Raw genomic sequence first — 26,018 nt, 5'->3', positions numbered from 1 at the left:
CCTCAAGTTTCATCTCAGGTATCCGATCAGAAACCTCTTCCATTCCTTGCAGGTTTCCTATCGTCGCCTCGATTATACCGCGATGATATGAGTTCCTCCCATCCTCAATCCATTCTCCCATCGCCTTAAGTCTCATAGCCGCAGTGCCTGGCTCACACTTAATCTGCATGTCAATGGGTCAGATATCTAGAATAGTCTCCTGTGCGATGAGTCCTCATCGCTCCACCTATGCCAAGACAACATGTTCTCTGTACCTTATGTATAGTCCTTATATTGCACTTTTTCTGCATAGGAGTCCACCAAACTACTGATGCGTAAGTAAGTATTGGTCTAATCACGCTCTTGTAGAGCCAGTGGACTTTCCTCGGATTCAGGCCCCATTTCAAGCCTGCGGCCCGTCTACTTAGTGCCCATCATCTGTGAGCCTTCTCAGTAAGCTCCTGAATGTGACACTTCCAAGTCAGTTTACTGTCCAAGACCATACCTAAGTATTTGACTTTGTCAGATATCGAAATCGTCTTTTTGAGGAAATGTGGTGCGTTAAATTGGCCTACCTTCATTTTTCTCGTGAAGAGGCATATTTCAGTCTTCTCTGGGTTAACATTGAGACCTCTGGGTCTAGCCCAGTCATATGCCATATGCAAGACCCTTTCGGCCCTTCTGCATAGCTCGTTCGGATCTTTACCCCTTAGAAGTAAAGGGTGATTTTTTTGAGGTTAGGATTTTCATGCATTAGTATTTGACAGATCACGTGGGATTTCAGACATGGTGTCAAAGAGAAAGATGCTCAGTATGCTTTGACATTTCATCATAAATAGACTTACTAACGAGCAACGCTTGCAAATCATTGAATTTTATTACCAAAATCAGTGTTCGGTTCGAAATGTGTTCAAATTTTGACAAATTTTGTTCAGCGATGAGGCTCATTTCTGGTTGAATGGCTACGTAAATAAGCAAAATTGCCGCATTTGGAGTGAAGAGCAACCAGAAGCCGTTCAAGAACTGCCCATGCATCCCGAAAAATGCACTGTTTGGTGTGGTTTGTACGCTGGTGGAATCATTGGACCGTATTTTTTCAAAGATGCTGTTGGACGCAACGTTACGGTGAATGAACACATTTCGAACCGAACACTGATTTTGGTAATAAAATTCAATGATTTGCAAGCGTTGCTCGTTAGTAAGTCTATTCATGATGAAATGTCAAAGCATACTGAGCATCTTTCTCTTTGACACCATGTCTGAAATCCCACGTGATCTGTCAAATACTAATGCATGAAAATCCTAACCTCAAAAAAATCACCCTTTATTATAACATCGTCTGCGTAAAAGACGTGTTTAAAATCCTCCTCAGTCTGCATCCGTAATAGGTCATATATGGTGGTCACCCATAGGAGTGGCGATGAAATGTCCACCTTTGGTGTGCCTTGTGCAAGTTTCTCCCTTATATTTATGCCATGGGAGACACAATTTATCTACCTGTTCCTTAGCATATGGTTTATCAAGTCTCTAAGGTCGGGGTACACCCGGTACTGGTCTAAGGATTGAATCAGTATGTCGGTCCGCACATTGTTAGAAGCCCCCTCGATGTCAATGCATACCGCCAGGGTGTACGTTTTGGCATCGAAGGATTCTTCTATTTTATGCACAACCTCGTGCTGGGTAGTCTCCACCGACCTTCCCTTAACACATCTGTTTGTATTTAAGCATTTCGCTGGACGTCCTACTCTTTATCATGGTGTCCACAATACCTTCCATGGTTTTGAGTAGAAAGGACGTAAGGCTTATGGGTCTGTAGGTCTTTGGTGTCGCCTTGCCGGGCTTGTGTACAAATTCCACCCTTACCTCCTGGCAGGCTTTCGGTTAACAAATGACTACATTACTGTAAAATTAATCCAAATCGGACGAACATATATATGGTAGCTATACCCAAATATTGAATTTCCGATTTTAATGAGCTTCGTTTTTAGGCCGATAAACATGCCTGCATAAAATTTTAAGACGATCGGATAAAAATTGCTACCTGGACTTGGTACACAAATTAACATGGGCAGACGTGCGGACAGACAGACGGACAGCCATACAGACGGATAAAGCAGAATTGAATCAGAAAGTAATTCTGAGTCGATCGGTATAATTATCAATTGTGCTACCACTCTCTTCCTTCTGGGTGTAGGGTCTTTGGAGAAAACTTCTTACTCGTTACACTGTGCCTGTAGCTTGCTCACACCCATAGCCCACAGAGACGGCGTCGAAAACATTGCATTTGGAAAATTGCAACAAAAAAGTGGCAACAATATTAAAATACTAATACACACACACTAGACCAAAAATTCGCACATTAAAGAGTTCACACTGTTGGGCAACACTACAGTGTTAACAGTTACACAACACAAGTGTTTGTTGTTGTGAGTGTGCTGTAGCCTCTCTTCCATATGCTTTACTAATGCGGCATTTTCTTGTACTAGGCAAGAATTTTTCTACTTATATCTATGCCAAAGGACTCCAATGGGAGTGTGTGGATTTCATCAGCATCTTCCTTTAAAACTTTGCCTTCAATCACATCCGATTTCCTCTACCGAGGGCCTTACCAGCTCATGCTGCTTTACACATTTTTGTTAATTTTTAATGTGCCAAACGAGCCACAGGCATGGAAACATACCAGTTTTTTGCTTTTTTTATTCTTGTTATTAAATGTTCTACACTTGGTGGTTTCTTGACGTTTCACACATGACAAATGTCTCTGTGAGTTCAATCTTCTTCCTTGCTAGAAATGTTGCTAAGGAAGTTTTTGTTTGCTGGAATTGTTGAACTACTTAAACGATGACTTATTGGGGACTTTGGTGGGGGCACATGTGTAAATGTAATATAAAAATGTAAGAATTTAACCTTAAATGTGTTTAATTTCTTAAAGGACTCATACATACTACTTATAATACATGAAATTCTATTCAGACTTTAATTTTGCATATCTTTTGATATATTGAATAGAACCTTGTAAGATTTTCTTACGATAAATTGTGGCTACTACAGCCTTAAAAGTCCATATCGGATGAGAGATATATATGGGAGCTATATCTAAATCTAGGTTGACTTTGTTGAAATTTAGCGCACATACTAGAACGTCCAATAAAACATCTCACGCTAAATTTTATAAAATTAAGACCAAAACTGTGGTTTCAACAGCCTAAAAAGGCCACATTGGTTGCACGATATATATGGAAGCTATATATAACAGATTTTTCTGAAATTTTGCACAATTATTGGAGATTAAAACGAAACGGAAAAAAACGGGTCATGCTAAATTTTGTAGAGATCGGACCAAAATTGTGCTACAATAGCCCTAAAATAAAATACCCAAAAGGCATTTACCCGGTAAATTGGGTAAATACCTGAGTATACCCAAAATCTGGGAATTTATAATTTTGCCGATATCTTGGACATAAAAATATTTTCCGTATTTCCGTATTCTTTGTATATAAACCTGATCTTCTGATCTCATAAAATCGGATTTTAGTTATATATAGCCGCTGTATAGACCTATCTCCAGTAAAGTCTTGAGGCAATAAATTGGTAATTTTTCATCCGATTTCTATAAAATTTGGCACAGTGAGTTTTGGTAGAATGGCGTCACTACAACACCAAACGGTAACGAACTATACTATAGCTGCCATAACACTAGGCAGGAATTTGGTTGTGGATTTGTGGTTAGTCGGAGACTGAAACACCAAGTCTCCTGCTTTACTGCGGTGGATGAGAGGCTAGCCAAAATTCGCATAAAAGAAAAATTCTTCAACATCAGCATTCTTTGTGCCCATGCCCCGATGGAAGACAAAGACGATCAGACCAAGGATATTTTCTACGAGCGCCTAGAGAGAGAATATGACCCCTGCCCCGCCCATGAAATTAAAATCGTTCTGGAAGATTTTAATGAGAAGATAGGAAAGGAAGACATTTTTGGTCCAACAGTCGGAAAGTTTAGCCTCCACGAGATAACGTCCAGTAATGGGTTGAGGCTTATAGATTTCGCCGCGGCAAAAAACATGATACTTAGCAGCACCAGATTTTAACATAAAAATATTCACAAAGCCACATGGCTGTCACCCGATCAAAATACGAGGAACCAAATTGATCACGTTGTGATAGATGGAAGGCATTCATCCAGCGTGTTAGATGTACGATCGATCCGTGGAGCGAATATATATTCGGATCATTACCTTGTTGCAGCAAAGGTTCGCACCCGTTTGAACAGGGGGAGGAAAGTACGATCTGACACTGCACGGAAGCTGAACATTGAAAAGCTGCAAACACAACAAATGGCTGCGGCATACTTCACTCGACTGACCCAACTGCTTGATGAAAGCACTCCTTGTTCCGATGATATAATGGTGCAGTGGCAAACTATTGCCCACTCCATGGAAAATGCCGCTAAATCCGTACTTGGGTAACGGAAGCCTCCTCCAAGAAACCCATGGTACGACCAAGAGTGTCGAAATGCTACTGAAGCCAAGAATGCGGCATATAGAGCAACCCAGCAATCAGTAGCAACGCGCCAGATGAAGGAGAGGCATGGGGAGAAAAGGAGAGAGGAGAAATGTGTATTCCGCAGAAAGAAAAAGGAAACGGAAAGACGTGAGTGTTAGCGAATTGAGATGTACAGGAGTCAGAATGAAGTCCGGAAATTCTATCAAAGAATTAAACATCAAACCTATGGCTTTGGTGCAGGCACATCCTCCTGCAGAGACAAAGAAGGAAATCTGGTAACTGACACCGATAACACGTTGAGGATATGGAAAGAACATTTTACCCAACTGCTAGTATCCGAGGTTGGCGGCGAAGAGGATACCGCAGAACCAATCCCTGATGGTGGTATAGAATGTTCAGAATGAGGTCCAATAGCGGTGACCCGACAAAAGAACAATAAGGCAGCAGGAGCCGACGGGTTACGCGCTAAGCTATTTAAGACCGGAGGCGACACGCTGATAAGGCGTATGCATCAGCTTATCTGCGCAATCTAACTAGAAAAACGCATACCCGATGATTGGAACCTCAGCATACTATATCCCGTACACAAGAAAGGAGATGTGCCAACTACAGAGGAATAAGTCTCCTCCCCATCGCATACAAGATACTCTCGAGCGTACTGTGTGAAAGATTAAAACCTAAAGTCAATGAGATAATTGGGCCCTATGCGGCTTTAGACCTGGTAAATCCACCCTAGACCAGATATTCACACTGCACCAAATCCTGTAAAAGATCCGAGAAGGACAAATTAACACCTTTCATATCTTTGTTGACTTCAAAGTCGTCTTCGATACTCCTTTACGTTCAAAGGTATTTCAAGCAATGTCTGAGTTTGGTATCCCTGCAAAATCAATATGACTCTGCAGGATGACACTTGCTGATACGCGTTCCTCAGTAAGAATAGGAAAGAATCTCTCCGAACCATTTAATACCAAACGAGGTTTCAGACAAGGAGACAGCCCATCGTGTGATCTCTTCAATATCCTGCTGGAGAAGATTATACGAGATGTAGAAGTGAATAGATATGGCACACGAATCACAATTGAACACATGCTACTCGGCTGTGCCGACGACATCGATATCATAGGTCGGTCAACGGAAGAAGTAACTGCAGCCTTTGAAAGAAGGCGAGAAGAGAGAGTCAGTGAAAATGGGTCTGGCAGTAAATGGAGATAAGACGAAATGGATGGTTTCAACTCCCAAATAGCCTTGCACAACCGAACAGATAACGAAAATGGAGAAAGTTGGGAACCACAACTTTGAGACAGTTAGTAACTTTATCTGCCTCGGCACCGCCGTAACCGAAACGAATGACACCAATTTCGAGATGAAGCGAAGAATAATACTAGCAAACAGATGCTACTTTGGACTAAGTAAGCAGTTTAGAAACAAGGCCACCTCTCGACAGACGAAGACTACACTTTACAAGACACTGATACTACTCGTGCTGTTATATGGTTCTGAAGCATGGGTACTTGTGAAAGCAGATGAGGCAGTGCTTGGAGTATTTGAGAGAAAGATTCTTCGTAATATATATGGAACAGTTTGCGTTAACGGAGAATATAGGCGACGAGCTGTATGACGACGATAGCATAGTTACACGCATCAAAATACAACGGCTGCGTTGGCTAGGTCATGTTATCAGAATGGATGAAGAAGCTCCAGCAAAAGTCTTTTGAAGGCAAACACGGTGGTACACGCAAACCGGGAAGACCAAAAGCCCGATGGAAAGATCAAGTTTTGGGAGACACCTCGAAACTTGGTGTCAGAGATTTTAGAATGAGCGCAGTAAATCGAGACGGTTGGAACGCTATTCTACGTTCGGCTAGTGGAAGAAATATTCAGTCATAGCTAATTAAAGTAAAGTAAAGTAAGAGTTCTGGTAGACCCCTACCCGTTTCTGTGAAGTGTAATTCAGATGGGACCCGTTCTCCCGATATGTGGTATTAAGGCCATAAAAGATTCATTTTTTACCCAAATTCGATGAAATTTGGCACAGTGTGTTCGGGTAGACTCCTATCCATTTCTTTCAAATGTGGTCCAGATCGGACCATATTTGGATAAAGCTGTCATATAGACCGATCTCTCGATATGGAGTATTGATGTCATAAAATGAGCATTTTTCATTCGATTTTGATGAAATTTGAAACAGTGAGTTTTGATATTCAATTAAACGCTGTTTCAAATTTCATCCAAATCGGATGAAAAATGCTCCCTTTATAGGCTCAATATTCTATATCGGGAGATCGGTCTATATGGCAGCTATATCCAAATATGGTCGAAACTTGACGATATTCAACGAAAAGGTTAGGAGGGGTACCAGAACCGAAAAAAGTTATTTATTGGTTATTTACCCAATAAATATCCAAGCTTTGGGTATTTAATCGGTAGAAACCCATATCTAGTTATCAATGGTATGCTTATCAAGCTTTTCTCCTTCTAAGCGTTGCAAGCAAATGCACAAAGTTATAATATCCTGTTCCACAGTGGTGATGTAGGGTATAAAATTCATAACTTCATGATACAGATTTTCAAAATTAAAATTTTGCAAAACATTTTTTAAAAACTCGATTCTGCAAATAGTTCCCATGACAATAGATTTTTTTTCTGTCAGCCAACACGCAGGGGATGTCCCCTATGAATGCAGTGCATTGCGTTGGAGAGAGGAAATTAGGAATTGGCGGGGGGATGTAATGCTTATTGACATTTGTCTTAAATCTTTAGATGTCAAAGTGGGTTGGAAAAACATTAGCCGGAAGTCGATACCACATTCGAACGGCCAATGCCGTCTGCTGACCAATCAATTACAAACGGGTGTGAGTTCGTGGAATGTCTAGTATCCCTGACATACATCATTACATCAGGAATAAGAAGACGAATATCAGACGAACACCCACCATGAAAGTACCGATAGAACAGCACCAAACAACTCACATTGCGACGATGATGAATGGAGGCAATAGAGTTGGATACCCCACTGTCCCCAATCAACGCCATCGCTCTCCTCTGTACACGGTCCAGTAGCTCTAGGGATGATTTTGAAGCTCCAACCAATACATGTGAGTTGTACTCCGTTTTCGGCCTTATGAAAGTGGTGTAGATATTAAGAAGATCAGACGGAGTGAAGTAATTCTTACACCGTTTAAGGAACCCTAAACACTTGAATGCTTCTTTCGACACTTCGAATACATGTTTAGCCCAATGGACATCAAGAGCTTCTGATTGCTCAACATCTACACCGTTACACCGTTGATGGACAAAGATGATCGTAATGGGTCAGCCATCGTTTGTGCGACAACAAGCAGAACTGAGTCTTCCGTGCATTTAAATCTATTCGATTCATTTGACCCCACTCAGAAATGGTCAGCAAATCCTGGCAGAGTGTATCGTCCATAACCCGCCTCTTGTCCTCAATCTCTCGAAGACTTGGCCTATGTTCGAATGAGTACGAATGACAGAGATTAGTGTCATCCGCAAATGAGTAGATCGGATTCGATGTCAGACAGATCGTTGATGAAAATTAGAAAAAGAGAAGGAACAGAGCCCTGGGGTACACCTGCGGTCAATTTGCGCTCATTGGATGAGAACCCATCTATAACAACTCGAATAGTGCGATCTCTGAGAAAGCTCGAAATAAATCGAACGAAGCCATTACCGACAACAAATGTGACAAGCTTTGATAGTTGTGCACCGTTCCAGACCCTATCAAATTCCTTGGAGATATCCAGAGCCACAACCTTACTCTCATCAAACTGGTGGATTGAGCGACTCCAACGTTCCGACAGAAATGCCATGAGGTCACCGGTAGAGCGATTTCTGCGGAACCCATACTGTTAATCGCTAAGAAGGCCATTAGACTCCAAATACCTCACAAGATACCATGCTCTCCATGACCTTGGAGAGAGCGGAGCATATCGCAATTGACCGATAATTCGCAGGGTTGCTTGGCTTACCCTTCTTGGGTATTGGCTAAACGTTCGCAACCTTCCAACGCGCCGGGTAGACTCCCGCTCGGTAGGCAAGATTGAAAAGGTTGCGTAATGGACGAGCTAGCGTCGAAGAACACTTGCGTAAGACAAGTTTTGATATGCCATCCGGGCCCGAGGATTTATTTTCAAGAACCCTTTTAACTCCACGAGTTCGAAAAAATATTTGGGGTATGATGCCAGATATATTTTCAATTGAGGGGAGTGGTTGATTGCTCTCCGGCAGGAAAGAATTCCCTGCAAATATATCAGCCAACAGGTTAGCCTTATCAACCGGGTCAGTGAACGTTTGATCGTTCTTAACAAGAGTTGAAATAGATGAAGAACTACCCTTTACTCTTTTCACGAACGACCAAAAGCTCTTACTTCCTCGTGTAGAAGCAAGAACCTTAGTACGCAGACGCTGTTCGTAAAGAAATTTTTCGCGCCTAAGCACATTGGCACACGAAGATCTTGCCTGTTTACGAAGCAGTTCTGTATTGGCATTTTTGTCCTAGCGCCAGTTCCTGAATACAACCTCTTTCGATCTGACATGTCTGGTTAAACCAACTTTTGTCGTCTGATTTAGCCGTAATAGTCTTAACTGGACTAAATATCTTCATTCCATTTAAAATTATCTTCTCAATCATTTCAGCAGTAGCATTTATATCGTCATCTGGAAAACATAGTTTCCAATTAAAATGCTGAAAGAATCCATTGAGCTCAGCCCAACTTGCTTTTTCGTATAATAATATTGCCCGCTTCGGGACTGGGGAGGAAGCAGAATACGAACAAGATGCTGAAACAATGCAGTGATCGGAGTTACCAAGAGGTGCAAGAGTATTAACTTCATACTTTTCAGGGTGTGAAGTTAAAAAAAGGTCAAGAGTATTATTTTGATGCCCTTGGACACATGCGATATGTGTCGGTTCGTTCACTAGTTGCGCCAAACCATTGTGCGCAGCGAAAAGCTCAACGTATTGGCCCTCAGGAGTCGTATGACGCGAATGAGAAAGCCAGGAGGAGTTATGGACATTGAAATCAACGATTTCACTGCCCGGAAAATCCTCCAAAATATTTGTAATGGAATCAGAAAGGGCGTCAAAGTCGTTCATGGAAGCCTTCCTTTCTGAGTTTGGGCTTCTATTTATATAAAAATCCGAAGTGCAGTATATGTGATCCAATCCCGAATTTAACCCAAAGACATGAAAAATATATACAAAAACCATGAAATAATTGAATGGATCGATTTTATCCTTACTCGATGATATAGTTTGTTTTCATATTCTATATATTCTATTTAATAATTTCCAGAACTTTATAACGTTGCTTAAATTTAGCTGTTTTACAAATCCCTGTGTCTCATATCAGATAATTCTATTTTAGTTGTTAGTGTATTATTGGTGTTGTGGTAGTAGTAGGAAGTTCTTAGAAAGTTATGTGGTGCTATATTGCATTTTATACAAAAGTGCTCTAAAGGAAGAAACATTGGCTATGTATAGAGTGGCTAAAAATATAACAAAACATTCTCAGAAACCCAAAGCAAACATTCACTATACATGGGCCAAACATATGATGCCACTACAGCATTATGGCCCAAAAGGCTTTTTAACCACAAAACACTATAAACCATAACACAACATATGTATATGGGAAAATTTCTAAAAATTAGTAAAATCTTCTAGGTGAATTGTTATTGGTGCTTGTAAACTATCTAAAAAAACATTATATTAGTTGTACATTCTTTTTTTTTTTTATTTTGCTTCTATTATTTAGACGAAAAAAAATTAATTTACAAAGTAAATAAATGAGGCAAAACAAACACATTTTTTGGAGCACAACATTTTTTTGTTTTTGTTGGGATTCAGGTTTTCTAAATGTTTGCCAACCTTTTCGATGGTGATGCCGAAACTTGTTCCAGATTCGTGCTGGATGGTTTTCTTTCTTGGTTGTTACTTGAATTTCAAATTAGACAGTTTTTATGTTTTGTTTATGCGATTGATTTGTTTTAAAATGGCACAGACACACACACACACATAGATTGAAAATATAGTGTGACACATACACATGTACGATGTATGTGTTTTGTTTTGTAAAATTATGAAAGAAAAAAACAAACAAATATTTAAACAAATAAATATTAAAACGGAAAGAATTTTTTATAAAATTTAGTATTTTTTAGTTTTGGCAAAATTTGCCTTTGTTTTCTATTTACTGGTTAGTAGGAAAATTCAGACAATTAGGAGAGTTTCCAAGAAAAAAGTGAACACATAGAAATGGCAACAGGTTATCATATAACAATTAGACAAGTAAAAGCGTGCTAAGAACGGCGGGGCCGAATCTTGGGAACCCACCACCATGGGTTCTGCTAAAAATTTATACAAAATAAATTTAGTTTAAGGGCATAATTTTATTCTACATACCAAACCTCTGCCAAACCAGTAAAAATTAAAGCTTCTAGGAACCGAACTCCGATGATTGAGAGACAGCAATATCAAGTTAAAAACTGATTTTGACCGTATTTGGCACAGTTATTGGAAGTCGTAACAGAATACCGCATGAAAAATTTCAAGAAGTCAAATCGTGAGATCGGTTTATATGGGAGCTATATCAGATTAAAGGCCGATTTGTACCGCACTTGGCACAGTTGTTGAAAGTCATAACAGAACTCAACATGCAAAATTTCAGCCAAATCAGACAAAAAATGCGGCTTACAGGGGCTCAATAAATCAAATCGTGAGATCGGTTTATATGGAAGCTATATCAGATTACCGACCGATTTGCACTGCACTAGGCACAGTTATTGAAAGTCATAACAGAATACTACGTGCAAAATTTCCGCCAAATCGAACAAAAATTGCGGCTTCCAAGGGCTCAAGAAGTCAAATCGGGAGATCGGTTTATATGGAAGCTATATCAGATTAGTGACCGATTTGCACCGCACTTGGCTCAGTTATTGAAAGTCATGACAGAACTCAACATGCAAAATTTCAGCCAAATCGGACTAAAATTGAGGCTTACAGGGGCTCAAGAAGTCATATCGGGAGATCGGTTCATATGGGAGCTGTATCAGATTATAGACCGATTTGGACCGAACTTAGCACAGTTGTTGAAAGTCGTAACAGAACTCAACATGCAAAATTTCAGCCAAATCGGACAAAAATTGCGGCTTCCAGGGGCTCAAGAAGTCATATCGGAAGATCGGTTCATATGGGAGCTATATCCAAATCTGAACCATTTGCAATCCCCAATGACCTACATCAATACTAAGTATCTGTGCAAAATTTCAAGTGGCTGCGCTATCGTGATTTCGACAGAAGGCCAGAGAGACAGACCTGGCTAGTTCGATTCAGAATGTGGAGTCGATCAAGAATATACATACTTCATGGGGTCCTAGATCAATATTTTGAGGTGTTGCAAACGGAATGACTAGATTAGTATAACCCCATCCTATGGTGGTGGGTATAAAAAAATTTAATTTAATATACTTTAACCACAAAAAAGTTGTTGGGCCCGTTACAATTACAGTTGAAAGATTACCTCTTCATTATTACCCACTATCATAGAATGGGACTAAAGTTATTTTGCCATTCCGTTTGCTACACATCAAAACATAGGCTCATTGATACTTTTCGGTTTTATATTACCTTCGAATACATGCCAGTCGGCCTATATGTCCATTTAGGGGATTTTTGCCTGCCTCTAGATACTTGGTTCCTAATATGGCCAGATTCGTACTCTGCTTTTAGAGCCCTTCAATTTGAATTCCATATTATCTCGGACCTCCTACATGTCCGTTTTCGGGTCTTTTCCTAGGTGGACGTCTCGCCAGACACTAGGTGAAAAAAATTATTAACAAACAAAGCTTTTATGGGCTTCAGTACCTTTGTCGGGAGATCGGTCTTTATGGCAGTTGTATCTAAGTACAGTCCGATCTGAATCAAATTAAGGTCGGATGTCGGAAGGCCTAAAACTACTCACTGTTTCACATTTCAGCCAAATGGGATAAAAATTAAATTTTTTATTGGCTTCAGACCTTTTATACGTAGATCGGTCCATATGGCAGCTATATCCAAATATAGTTCGATCTTAACCAAATCTAGATCAGATGTCGAGAGGTCTAATATATAAAGCTGTTATGGGCTTCAGACCCTTTATCGTTATATCGGTCTATATAGCAGCTATATCTAAATATAGTCCGATCTGAACCATATTTGGGTAAGATGTCAGGAGCCTTAAAAATACTCGCTGTTTCAAATTTCAGCGAAATCGGAAAAAAATGAAGTAGTTGTGTGCATTAGACCTTTTATTGGCAGATCGGTCTATATAGCAGCTATATCCAAATATGGTCCGATTTGATCCGTTTAAGAACTTAACCAGAGCGCATCAAAAAGACGTGTCTGTGTCAAATTTCAGCTCAATATCTCAGTTTTTGAAGGCTGTAGAGTGAAGCAGTTATGGGCATTAGACCTTTTATTGGCAGATCGGTCTATATAGCAGCTATATCCAAATATAGTCCGATTTGGTCTGTTTAAGAACTTAACCAGCGCTCATCAAAAAGTCGTGTCTGTGCCAAATTTCAGCTCAACTCAGTTTTTGAAGGCTGTAGAGTGATTACAACAAAAGTACGGACAGACACGCGGACATTTTTAAATCGTCTTAGAATTTTACAACGATCCGAAATATATATACCTTCTAGGGTCGGAAATTGATATTTCGATGTGTTGCAAACGGAGTGACTAAATGAATATACCCCTAGCCTAAGTTGGTGGGTATAAAAAGACGTTAAGTTCATCCGGCCAAACTTTGAATACCCACCACCTCAGGTGCATATGTGAAGCACCTTTCGTCATAATGCCTAGTACTGACTTTGACTTTTCATACGAACTGTAAAAAGTGAACTGTAAAAAGCGCTATAAAAAAAATGGTGTCGAAATCGGACAACAAATGCGTCTTTTATAGGCCCAAGACCTTAAATCGAGAGATCGGTCTATATGGCAACTACATTCAAACCTGAACCAATCTGGGCCAAAATGAAGAAGAATGTCGATGACTCTAACACAACGGACAATAAATGTGGCTTTTATGGGCCCAAAACCTTAAATTGAGAGATCGGTCTATATTGAAGAAAGATGTCGAAGGGGCTAAGACAACTCACTGTCCCAAATTTCAGCAAAATCGGATAATAAATGTGGCTTTTATGGGCCTAAGACTCTAAACCGGAGGATCGGTCTATATGGCAGCTATATCGAAAACTTTATTGATCTAGGCCAAATTGACGAAGGATGTCGAAAGGTCCAACACAACTCAATGTCCCAAATTTCAGCAAAATTGGATAATAAATATGGCTTTTATGGGCCTAAGACCCCAAATCGGAGGATCGGTCTATATGGCAGCTATAACCAAATCTGAACCTATCTGAGCCAAATTGAAGAAGGATGTCGGAGGGCCTAAGCCAACTCAATGTTCCAAATTTCAGAAAAATCGGATAACAAATGTGGCTTTTATGGGCCAAAGACCCTAAATCGGAGGATCGGTTTATATGACAGCTATAACCAAATCTGGACCGATCCGGGCCATATTAACAAAGAATGTCGAAGAGTCCAACACAACTCAATATTGCAAATTTCTACAAAATTGGATAATAAATGTGGCTTTTATGGACCTAAGACCCTTAATCGGCGTATCGGTCCATATGGGGGCTATAACCAAATCTAGACCGATCTGGGCCAAATTGAAGAAGGATGTCGAAGGGCATAACGCAACTCACTGTCCCAAATTTCAGCAGAATTGGATAATAAATGTGGCTTTTATGGGCCTAAGACCCCAAATCGGAGGTTCGGTCTATATGGCAGCTATATCGAAATCTTTACTGATCTGGGTCAAATTGACGAAGCATGTCGAAGGGTCCAACACAACTCAATGTTCTAAATTTCAGCAAAATCGGACAATAAATGTGACTTTTATGGGCCTAAGACCCTAAATCGGCGTATCGGTCTATATGGCAGCTATATCGAAATCTTTACTGATCTAGGCCAAATTGATGAAGGCTGTCGAAGGGCATAACACAACTCACTGTCCCATATTTCAGCAAAATCGGATAATAAATGTGGCTTTTATGGCCCTAAGACTTTAAACCGGAGGATCGGTCTATATGGCAGCTATATCGAAATCTTTATTGATCTAGGCCAAATTGATGAAGGATGTCGAAAGGTCCAACACAACTCAATGTCCCAAATTTCAGCAAAATTGGATAATAAATATGGCTTTTATGGGCCTAAGACCCCAAATCGGAGGAACGGTCTATATGGCAGCTATAACCAAATCTGAACCTATCTGAGCCAAATTGAAGAAGGATGTCGGAGGGCCTAAGACAACTCAATGTTCCAAATTTCAGCAAAATCGGATAACAAATGTGGCTTGTATGGGCCAAAGACCCTAAATCGGAGGATCGGTTTATATGACAGCTATAACCAAATCTGGACCGATCCGGGCCATATTAACAAAGAATGTCGAAGAGTCCAACACAACTCAATATTGCAAATTTCAACAAAATTGGATAATAAATGTGGCTTTTATGGGCCTAAGACCCTAAATCGGCGTATCGGTCCATATGGGGGCTATTACCAAATCTAGACCGATCTGGGCCAAATTGAAGAAGGATGTCGAAGGGCATAACACAACTCACTGTCCCAAATTCCGAAATCGCACAATAAATGCGCCTTATATGGATTCAAAACCTTAAGTCAAGAGATCGGTCTATATGGCAGCTTTATCTAAATCCAGACCGATTTGAGTCGTATTCAACAAGGATATCGAGAAGTCTGACACAACTCACTGTCCCAAATTTCAGCGAAATCGGATGATGTGGCTTAAATGGGACTAAGACCTTATATCGGCAGATTGGTCTATATGGCGGATATATCATGATATTAACTAAATTTCCCATGAACATTCCATTAAGGAACAGGGTATACTTCTCTCATATCAATGAGTGCAGTCCACTTAAAGTTTTAAGTTCAATGATAAGGGCCTCCTTTTCACGGCGTGCCGCATAGCGACACCACTTGGTAGAGAAGTTTAACATGGCAGGATATCTCACGAATGTAGCTAGCATTTGTAAGAAACCACCGCTGAAGATTTTTTCTAATGTTCACGCCAGGATTTGAACCAAAGAGTTCGGCGTCATAGGCGGACATGATAACATCTACGCCACGGTGGCATCCATCACGATATAGTCCGATATGATCCATCTTCAAACTTAACCTGCCTATGGACAAAAAAAAAATCTGTGCAAAGGTTCAGCTTAATATCTTCTTTTTTAAAGAGTGTAGCTTGATTTCAACAGACAGACGGACGGACATGGAGAGATCATCTTACATTTTTACGACGATCGAGAATATATAAAATTTATAGGGTGACGGAATGACAAAATGAATACACCCCCATCCTTCGGTAGTGGGTATAAAAATGTATTTATTTTAAAAAATTTTAAGTTATGTAAAATTTAGGAATCTCTGTGTGTTCACCTTTTTCATATATTAATACAAATACATAATAATAACAAACAAAATTTCATTTTCAAAATAATTTTAATTTTTTTTTAACTATAAAAATAATATTTTCAAATCTTTTCTTTAATTAGCATAAAAAATTTATTCTGTTTTTTGTTTTTGTTTTCGAACAAGCAGAAAAAAGATAAAAGCAAATTGGGAAAATTAAATTTTACGATTACATTTTAGCATAAAAGTTACATAGGGTTAGGTAAGGATTGTTTCAAAAAGATTTCAAAAAGAATGTAGCTAAGGAATTTAATCGGAAATAATATCTAGAAACTTTTCATCAATACTTACTTAGCATTTTTAGGCCTTCTTACTTCTATGGGGAAATCATCATCGAAATCCAAGTTGAAATCTTCGCCCAAATCTCTAGGCACCAGGGGCGTACGTTGATGGGCTGGACTTGTGTGATATCCATCGCCATTCAGCTGTAGTGTTTACGATAATGATTCCATTCATAATTTTTGAAGTGAGGTAAAGTGGAAAGTATCATTTGTTGTTGTGGAGATGCACCAAGAAATGTAAATATTTATAAAGAATTTCATTTTATTTTCCATTGTGTAGTCGGTTTTTGAAACAAAACGTTCGGATGCATATGTGCATGTGATAGTTTGATGATTTATGTCCCCATCCAATGCCCCATACCGTCAATGAGTTCCAAATGGGTAAATGGGCATCGATATTTGTTTAGATTAAACGACGAGGTCAATGCAATGTTTTGAGATGAGGAAGGATGCAATGCAACGCGTGTTGGACGTGGCATGCATTCGAGAAAAAGAAATTAAACAAAATAGACAAATAGTCGATTTAAGATAAATCATTTTATATTTATATGAAAAATTTTGATTTATTTCACAAATCACTCAACAACATTCAGAATATTTCTTTTTACTTATTTGGTTAAGTTAACAACAAGATTGGATATGCATTCAATGGGAAGTTGGAATTGAATAGACAAGTACAATACTAAGTGTAAAATATAAAAGTATAAAAAAATTTATGTACAATTTCTAATACAAGTCTGAAGGCAATATGAGAATATTTGGGAGAATTCCAGGATAAATACCTGAATGAATTTCTAATATTACTGACCATAAAATACTAGTATTGACTTGCTTTTTTTATTTTTTTGCTACATTGACCAACACATCAGATATTTGAATACCTATGCATCTTAGAATAAAGATGGGCTTAAAACTTATAACATTTGTGACGTACTCAGCCGTGTAAAACTTAAATACTTAATGGCGTTGTTTTGCGGTTCTCCAATCGGCCTCGGCAATAAATAGCAGGTCCCTTATGAATGAGCTTAAAACCCTGGTAGGATACCACTTATTGACTTGAGAGATGTATCTCAGCTGTACCTTAATGGCAAGTTCTCGAAACTACGCAATATAATGGATTGAGGTAATACATGTGACACCACAATTAATCATAGTGATATTTACATGGCCACATGGTTGTCCCAAGATTCAAATTTATCATGTTGAGACCAGTGTTGCGACTCAAGAAATCTCTTTCCTATCAAAATTTGAGAAAAATCCTACTAAGCCCGACTAAAATTTACCAAATGTTATACAAGCCAAAACTGTGGTATATGTTTTTATACCCACCACCTAAAATTTGGCCATTTTGCCATCCCATTTGGAACACATCAAACTATACATTTCGCAAAGCTGTAAAGTACTAGCTTGTCGTTATTCATATACAATCAAGACATGTCCGTCCGTCTGCTTGTTGAAGTTACTCTACAGCCTTATGTTCAAACATGGCCAATAACTTGATATAGCACCCTTTTTACCGAACTTTCAATAAAAAAGTAAAAGTGTGCTAAGTTCGGCCGGGCCGAAACTTATATACCCTCCACCACAGGTCGCATTTGTTGAGTTCTTTTCCCGATATATCTTTCTAGGCAAACAAAGGATAAAAGAAAAGAATTGCCATAATATTGGAGCTATTTCAAGTTATGGTCCGATTCGGATTCGAATTAGGTATTCGAGTAAGAATTGCGCCCTTTAGGGCCTCAAAAAGTAAAATAGAGAGATAGGTTTATAGGGGAGCTGTATCAGGCTGAAGACCGATTCAGACTATATTTGAAACGTATATTGAAGGTCATGGGAGAAGCCGTTGTATAAAATTTCAGCCAAATCGGATAATAATTATGCCCTCTGGAGGCTCAAAAGTCAAGATCCCAGATCGGTTTAAATGGCAGCTATGTATATCAGGTTATAGATCGATTTGAATCGTATTCGGCACAGTTATTAGAAGTCATAACAAAATACATGCGAAATTTATGCCAAATCGGATAAGAATTGCGCCCTCTAGTGGCTCAAGAAGTCAAGATCTATGATCGGTTTCAGGTTATGTACCGATTGAAATCGTACTAAGTACAGTTATTGGAAGTCACAAGTAACCACGTTGTACAAGTTCAGCCAAATCGGATAGGAATTGCGCCCTCTAGTGTCTCCATAAGTGAAGACCCTAGATAGGTTTATATGACAGCTATACCAGGTTATACACCATTCTAAGCACAGTTGTTGTAATTCATAATAAAACATCTCATGCAAAATTTCAGTCAAATCGGATAAGGATTGCGCGCTCCAGAGGCTCAATAAATCACGACCCAAGATAGGTTTATATGGCAGCTATATCAAAACATGGACCGATTTGGTCCATTTACAATCCCAACCACCCTACACTAATAGAAAGTATTTGTGTAAAATTTCAAGCGGCTAGCTTAACTCCTTCGAAAGTTTGCGTGCTTTCGACAGACGGACGGACATGGCTAGATCGACTTAAAATGACATGACGATCAAGAATATATATACTTTATGAGGTCTTAGATGAATATTTCGAGGAGTTACAAACAAACAGACTGACGAAATTAGTATACCCACATCCTCTAGTGAGGGGTATAATATTGGTGTTTTTGAAAGTCATATCCAAATAGAGACCGATTTCAACCATATACGACAAGGATGTCGAAAAGCCTAACATAAGTCACTGTGTCAAATTTCAGCGCAATCGAAGAATAGATGCCCCTTTTAGGGGGCCACGACTTTAAATTGAGAGATCGGTCTATATGGAAGCTATAAAAAAATGTGAACCGATCTGGGCCAAATTGAAGAGGAATGCCGAAGGGCCTAACACAACTCATTGTCCCAAATTTGAGCGAAATCGGAAAACAAGTGCGCCTTTTATGGGCGCAAGACTTTAAATCGAGAGATCGGTCTATATGGCAGCTATACCCAAATCTGGACCAATATGTGTCATATTGCAGAAGTATATCGGGGTTCTTAACTTAACTCATTGTGACAAATTTTGGCGACATCGGACAATAAATGCGCCTTTTATGGGCCCACAACCTTAAATCGAGAGATCGGTCTATATGGCAGCTATACCCAAGTCTGAACCGATCTGTGCCATATTGCAGAAGTATATCGGGGGTCTTAACTTAACTCATTGTGACAAATTTTGGCGACATCGGACAATAAATGCGCCTTTTATGGGCCCAAAACCTTAAATCGAGTGATCGGTTTATATGACAGCTATATCCAAGTCTGGACCGATCTAGGCCAAATATAAGAAGAATGTTGATGGGCACAAGACTCTTAATCGAGAGTTCGATCTATATGGCAGCTATATCCAAATCTGAACCGATCGGGGCCAAATTGAAGAAGGATGTCGAAGGGCCTAACACAACTCACTGTTCCATATTTCAGCAAAATCGGATAATAAATGTGGCTTTTATGGGCCTAAGACCCTAAATCGACGGATCGGTCTGTATGAGGGCTATATCAAGATATATTCCGATATAGCCCATCTTCGAACTTAATCTGCTAATGGACAAAAAAGAAGTGCAAATTTTCAGCTCAGTATCTCTATTTTTAAAAACTGTAGTGTGATTTCAACAGACAGGACGGACGTCCTAGACTTTTACGCTGATCAAGAATATATATACTTTATAGGGTCGGAAATGGATATTTCGATGTGTTGCAAACGGAATGACAAAATCAATATGCCGCCACCCTTCGGTGGCGGGTTTAATAGTTTAAAGACCAATCAACGTTGAAGTAGAGTATCGGAATACTACGAGTATGGACTGCGTGCTTTAGAAGCTGTATTAGGATAGTTAAGCATATCACAGTACAGAAGCGACCAAAACTAATTTGAAACTCGGTATTAGAAATTGGAGAATGAGCGCAGAAAATCGAGGAGCATTGAGATCTATTCCGAGTTCGGCTAATGGGTGTAAACTCTGACCGTCACAGCCCACAAAGTAAGTATACAAATACTCACTTGAAGTTTGCAGGAGAAGTCTTCAAGATGACTTGTACAGACCTCTTATCTATAACCAAATATTCAGGTTTAATGTAAACCTAATCTACATTCCTAACATAAAATGAGGATATAGGGTATACAAATTTTAAATATCTGTAATTCAGCAAAAATTTCCAAAAAATATAAATATTTTTAATAATTTTATCAATTCAATTCCAATCCCGTTTTAAAATATATATTTAACAAAACTTAAATGGATTATATTACAAGAATAAAATTGTTTATGTAGCAATCAAAAAGATTTTCATGATTTGAAATGAGATGAAATGGAAAGTGTAATGCCATGTGATATATAGTGTCAATTGTAGTTATGAGATGAATGTATGAGCGAATGATTAGTTGAGCAAAATGAGTTTTTCAATAAAAGAAATTAAAAAAATGAATCACAATATACACCAAGAAAGATAAAAGGGCCAACCATTACTCGTGCAAGGATATAAACGTTTCGAATAGAATTTTTGATTGAAAATTGTAGGATGACTGTAGTTTGGAGTCTGTAAAAAAATTTTTGTTTTGTTGGTACTCAAAACGAGAGAGAAAAAACGAACATCAGCACAAAACTCAACAACTGTAAGAATAAAATTTGTTTGAAAGGAAAAATTAAGTGTGGTTTGTTTTTAAGAATATTTTTTTTAAGTAAGGACTATTTTTTTTTTTTTTTTTCATTCAAAGTTATATAAAACAAATCCTTGTACCGAGCATTCGAGTAGTTAAGCCCCTACCTTGACTATAGTCCCGACCTGTTGTAATTCAGCCGACTGTCTGTTATCCAAAAGATTTGCTCGCTCCATTTGTTCAAGTGGTAATGATTCACGATTCTGATCGTTCAATAAACGTTCTCGCATTTCATGTATATAGGGACAACGCTGCATTCCTTATCGGTAACAGGAGGGGATGGGGAAATCGAATAATGCTGCTGTAGGATAATACTTTTTTTGTATGTGTTAAAGGGTTTGTTTTTAATTTCCCTGGAGTTTATAGAATAAAGCTGATTTTGATATTGGAGGGAATGGGGGTTTTGTGTTTTTTTTTTTTTTTATTATTTGTTTTTTTGGATTTGTAGAAAAAGTCCTAATCAATTTTTTTGTGTGTATATAAATTTTTTTGTTTTGATCTTCTTTTTGTTATTTGTTGTATATCTAATAGTCAAAAATCAGTCGATTTTGTTGAAATTCCATTTAGCTTTGCTGGAGAATAAATTTGGTCAATCTGAAAATAAAGGAAGGACATATATAAGAATTAGTAAGGAAATATTTTTTTAACTTCATTTATTACGACTGAGAAAAAATCTCTGATGGTTTCGGTTTGTCAAGAAGCCAAAATATTATTAACGTGAGTAATGGTAAAGATCACCGCACTACTTGCAGTCAAAAAATATCATGTCTTGTGCATTGTTTTCTTGAAGTTTTTTTACATTGGCCACTAAATCCGATTTTATGGCATTTCCGTGTCTTAAGTGCCAAATCCTGCGTTTATTGCCAGGTTTAAGCATACAAAAATAAATCCAAATTTGCTGGATTCATTTTTAAATACCAAATAAAACCGATTTCATAGCTGAATAATCGATAAAAGTACCAAAATACGCAACTGTTTTCAAGAATTATGAAAGAATGTGTGGGATATACTCATTCGTGTTTACATGTTTTGGGATAGGTTAGATTGAAATGGCAGTCTGCCATCAGACTCATTTAGACGTTTTCGTCCATTGTAATACCACAGGAACAGAAGAAGGAAGATGGCTTATAGTGCCTACCCAATAACTAGCAAATGTTCACATCCGCTTAATCAGACAGGTTCTCAAAGAAATGACAACCTAAAGTGGAACTCTTTCTAACTGCTAGTGCGGGACACACACAGAAGGTGTTCTCTTCTTCTTCGATGTACTCACAGCTTCTGAAAAGACGTTGCTGGCAACCTTCAGCTTGTCAACATTTTTTCCGATTACACAGTGACCTGTCATTTAACGGGCACAATGACTGAGATGTCAGTTCTAGCCAATGACAGCAAAGCAGTATAGTTTTGGAATGCTCACAGCCCCCTCTTTGTGACCATCATTCGTTGTCCTTCGGTCCTGGTCCTGAAAACTTAGCTTATATGTCGCTAGAGGCATACCAACAGATTCCAGTGTCCCTGGAGTGTGTAAGATAGTTCCAAGTCTCGCAAGCTCGTCTGCTTTAAAATTCCTTGGGATATCTCTATGGCCCGGCACCCAGAACAAGTGAATTTTTAACTGTTCAGCCATCTCGTTGAGAGATTTGCGACAGTCGAGGGCGGTTTTTATGTTCAGAAATACGTTTTCCAGGGATTTAATGGCTGTCTGAGAAGATATTTATACCAATCGTCGTAAGCACATCATATCTTAGCCATTCCACCACTTCCATAATTGCAAACATCTCTGCTTGATACACACGGCAGTGGTCGGGTAACCTTTTCGATATGACCGGTTCTAGATCTTTAGAGCACAACCCAAAGCCCACCGGATGGTTTTGTGTGGGACCATCCGTATAGAAGTCTATATAACTTCTATTACCAGGGATATCGTAATTCCAATCGGTTCTATCAGGAAAAGTGGTACAGTAATTTTTATCAAAAAGTGGCTCAGGTAGGGTGTAATCAACACTGTCTGGAACATCGGTTATTGTATTAAGAATAACATAGCGTCCATAGCCGCCACATGACCAATAAGAAAGCTCCCTTAACCTCAGTGGTCGCTGCGATTTGGGTAGCCACAATGCCCAGATGCATTAGATGTAGCATTAAAGTCAGTGTATCAGATGGTGTCGTCCTCAGTGCAGCTGTGATTCACAAACAAGCCATCCTTCGGATCCGGTTAAGTATTGAGCAGTAGGTGGACCTTTGAAGCGCCGTCCATCAGACCACAGCATTATAGGTCTGACAACTGCAGTATATACCCAATGCATGACACGCGGTCTAAACCCCCAGCTTTTGCCAATGGCTCTCTTGCAGGTGTATAGGGCAAGAGAGGACTTTCTTGCCATTTCCAAAATGTTGGATTTGAAGTTCAATTTTCTGGCCAGCAAAACACCCACGTATTTTGCGCTTTCTGTAAATGGAACTTTCTCTCCACCCAAGGAGAGAGGTTCTATTGTAGGCAACTTGTAACTCATGCGGAAAAGAACTACTTCTGTCTTGGGAAAAAATTTGCAAAAAATTTGCAGTTTACTTTGAGAAACGAAAGAATAGAAAGAATGACGACCCATGCAACGCAATAGTACCATGATTTGCGAAACTGCACCTGGAATATACGGAATCTTTATAGCGATGGTGCAGTATACCCATTTACGGATGTATTGGAGAAGTACAAGGCAGATATTACGGCCTTACAGGAAGTGGAAGGAAGGTGGACCAGGATGGCGTCATACCAAAAAGTGACGAACTCTACTATAGATGTCATGACACGAGGCATGCATTTTGCTGTGGATGGAGACTGAAACACCTTGTCTCCAGCTTTACTCCGTTGAATGAGGGGCTAGCCACAAACCGCATAAAAGCCAAAATTTCTCTTCCGTCGGCAAATGGGCAAAATTAAGGCTGATAATTGTGCCCATTCGCCGACGAAAGAGAAGGTCGAACAGATCAAGGATATTTTCTACGAGCTCCTAGAGGGAGAATATAATGCTGGACCGCCCATGATATTAAAATCGTTAGCAGATTTCAATATAAGAAAATTCATCCGATCAAAACATGAGGAACCACATTGATCAAGTTGTGATAGATGGAAGGCGTTCACCCAGCGTGTTAGATGTACGATCGATCCGTGGAGCAAACATAGATATGTTATTGTAAAGGTTCGCACCCGTTTGAGCATGGCGAAGAAAGAACGATCTGACACTGCACTGAAGGTGGAGATTGAAAAGCTGAAAACACCACAGATGGCAATGGCGTACTCCACTCGATTGACCCAACTACTTGATGAAACCAATCTTTGTTCCGATGTTTTATAATAGCGCAGTGGCAAAACATTGCCCACTCCATGGAAAATGCCGCGTAATCCATACTTGGGTACCGGAAGCCTCCCCCAAGAAACCCATGGTACCACCAAGAGTGTCGAGATGCTACTGAAGCCAAGAATAAAGCATACAGAGCAACGCGCCAGAAAAAGGAGAGGTATCGGAAGAAGAGAGAGAGGAGAAACGTCTATTCCGTAGAAAGAATAGGAAATGGAAGGACGTGAGTGTGAACGAATTGAGATGTACAGGAGTCAGAACGAAATCCGGAAATTCTACCAAACAATCATATCGATGACATTGGTACAGGCACATCCTCCTGCAGAGGCAAAAAAGGAAATCTGGTAACTGATACAGATAGTGTGCTGAGAAAAGAACTTTTGCCCAAGCTGCTAGTGCCTGACGATGGCGGCGACGAGGATACCGCAGAACCAATCCTAGATGATCGTATAGAATGTTTACCTCCTAGTCAGAATGAGGTCCAAGTAGAATCGATCCGACTGAAAAACAACAAGGCTGCATGAGCCGATGGTGTTCCCGCTGAACTATTTAAGAAATTATGGTTTTTTTATCAGCGACATGCTGATAATGCGTCAATGAGATAATTGGACCCTATCAATGCGGCTTTAGACCTGGTAAATTCACCCTAGACCAGGTATTCTCATTCTCCAAATCCTGGAAAAGACCCGAGAAGGACAATTTAACACCCTATACGTTCAAAGTTATTTCAAGCCACGTCTGAGTTTGGTATCCCTGCAAAATTAATAAGACTCTGCAGGATGACACTTGCTGATACGCGTTCCACAGTAAGAATAGGAAAAAATATCTCCGAACCATTCAATACCAAACGAGGTCTCAGACAGGGAGACAGCTTATGGTGTGACCTCTTCAATATCCTGCTGGAGAAGATTATACGAAATGTAGATGTCAACAGTTATGGCACACTACTCACAAGACAACTACACAAGAAAACAAGTGGGTGTGGCTGTAAATGGGGATAAAAGCCTTGTACAACCGAGCAGATAAAGAAAATGGAGAAAGTTGGGAACCGCAACTTTTAGATAGTCAGCAGCTTCATCTCCTCACCTCGGCACCGCCGTAACCGAAACGAATGACCCCAGTTTTGAAATAAAGCGAAGAATAATACTGGCAAACAGATGCAGCATTGAATTAAGTAAGCAGTTTAGAAACAAGTCCACCGCTCGACAGACGAAGATTACACTATACAAGACACTGATACTACCCGTGTTGTTATATGGTTGAGACATGGGTACTTGTGAAAGCAGACGTGGTAGTGCTTGGAGTGTTTGAGTGAAAGATTCTTCGTAAAATTTATGGACCCGTTGGCGTTAATGGAGAATATAGTCGTTGAATGGACCATATGCTGTATAATGACGATAGCATAGTAACACGTATCAAAATACAACGATTGTGTTGGTTAGGTAATATCAGAATGGATGAAGAAGCTCCTGCAAAGAAGTCTTTTGAAGGCAAACACGGTTGTACATCCAAACCGGGACGGCCAAAAGCCCGATGGCAAAATCAAGTGGTAGGAGACACCTCGAAACTTGGTGTCACAGATTTTAGACTAAGCGAAGTAGATCGAGGTGCTTGGAACTCTATTCTAAGTTCGGCTAATGGGACAAATGATCTGTCATAGCCAA

The 26,018-nt window shown here is 39.4% G+C and overlaps 1 protein-coding gene across 14 annotated transcripts in view; it reads right to left on the bottom strand.

Annotated features, from left to right (window-relative positions):
- Positions 1–26,018, bottom strand: part of LOC106083856 (proton channel OtopLc) — a 195,136-nt gene that overhangs the window by 78,799 nt on the left and 90,319 nt on the right. For 7 of the 14 annotated variants that reach the window (XM_013247119.2, XM_013247126.2, XM_013247118.2 and 4 more), the window contains 2 exons: positions 21,109–21,595; positions 16,340–16,473 (listed from right to left, as the gene is read on the bottom strand). In XM_013247119.2, coding sequence (XP_013102573.2) covers positions 16,340–16,473; positions 21,109–21,258 — 284 coding nt within the window. In that variant the 5' untranslated portion in view covers positions 21,259–21,595. Of the gene's footprint in view, positions 1–10,375; positions 10,442–16,339; positions 16,474–21,108; positions 21,596–26,018 lie in introns of all 14 variants that reach the window. The other 7 variants (XM_013247128.2, XM_013247123.2, XM_013247134.2 and 4 more) reach the window with 2 other exon arrangements.

This window comes from Stomoxys calcitrans, chromosome 4 (assembly GCF_963082655.1).
Source record: "Stomoxys calcitrans chromosome 4, idStoCalc2.1, whole genome shotgun sequence".
Lineage (NCBI taxonomy): Eukaryota > Metazoa > Arthropoda > Insecta > Diptera > Muscidae > Stomoxys > Stomoxys calcitrans.
This window is presented reverse-complemented; position numbering and strand designations above follow the sequence as displayed.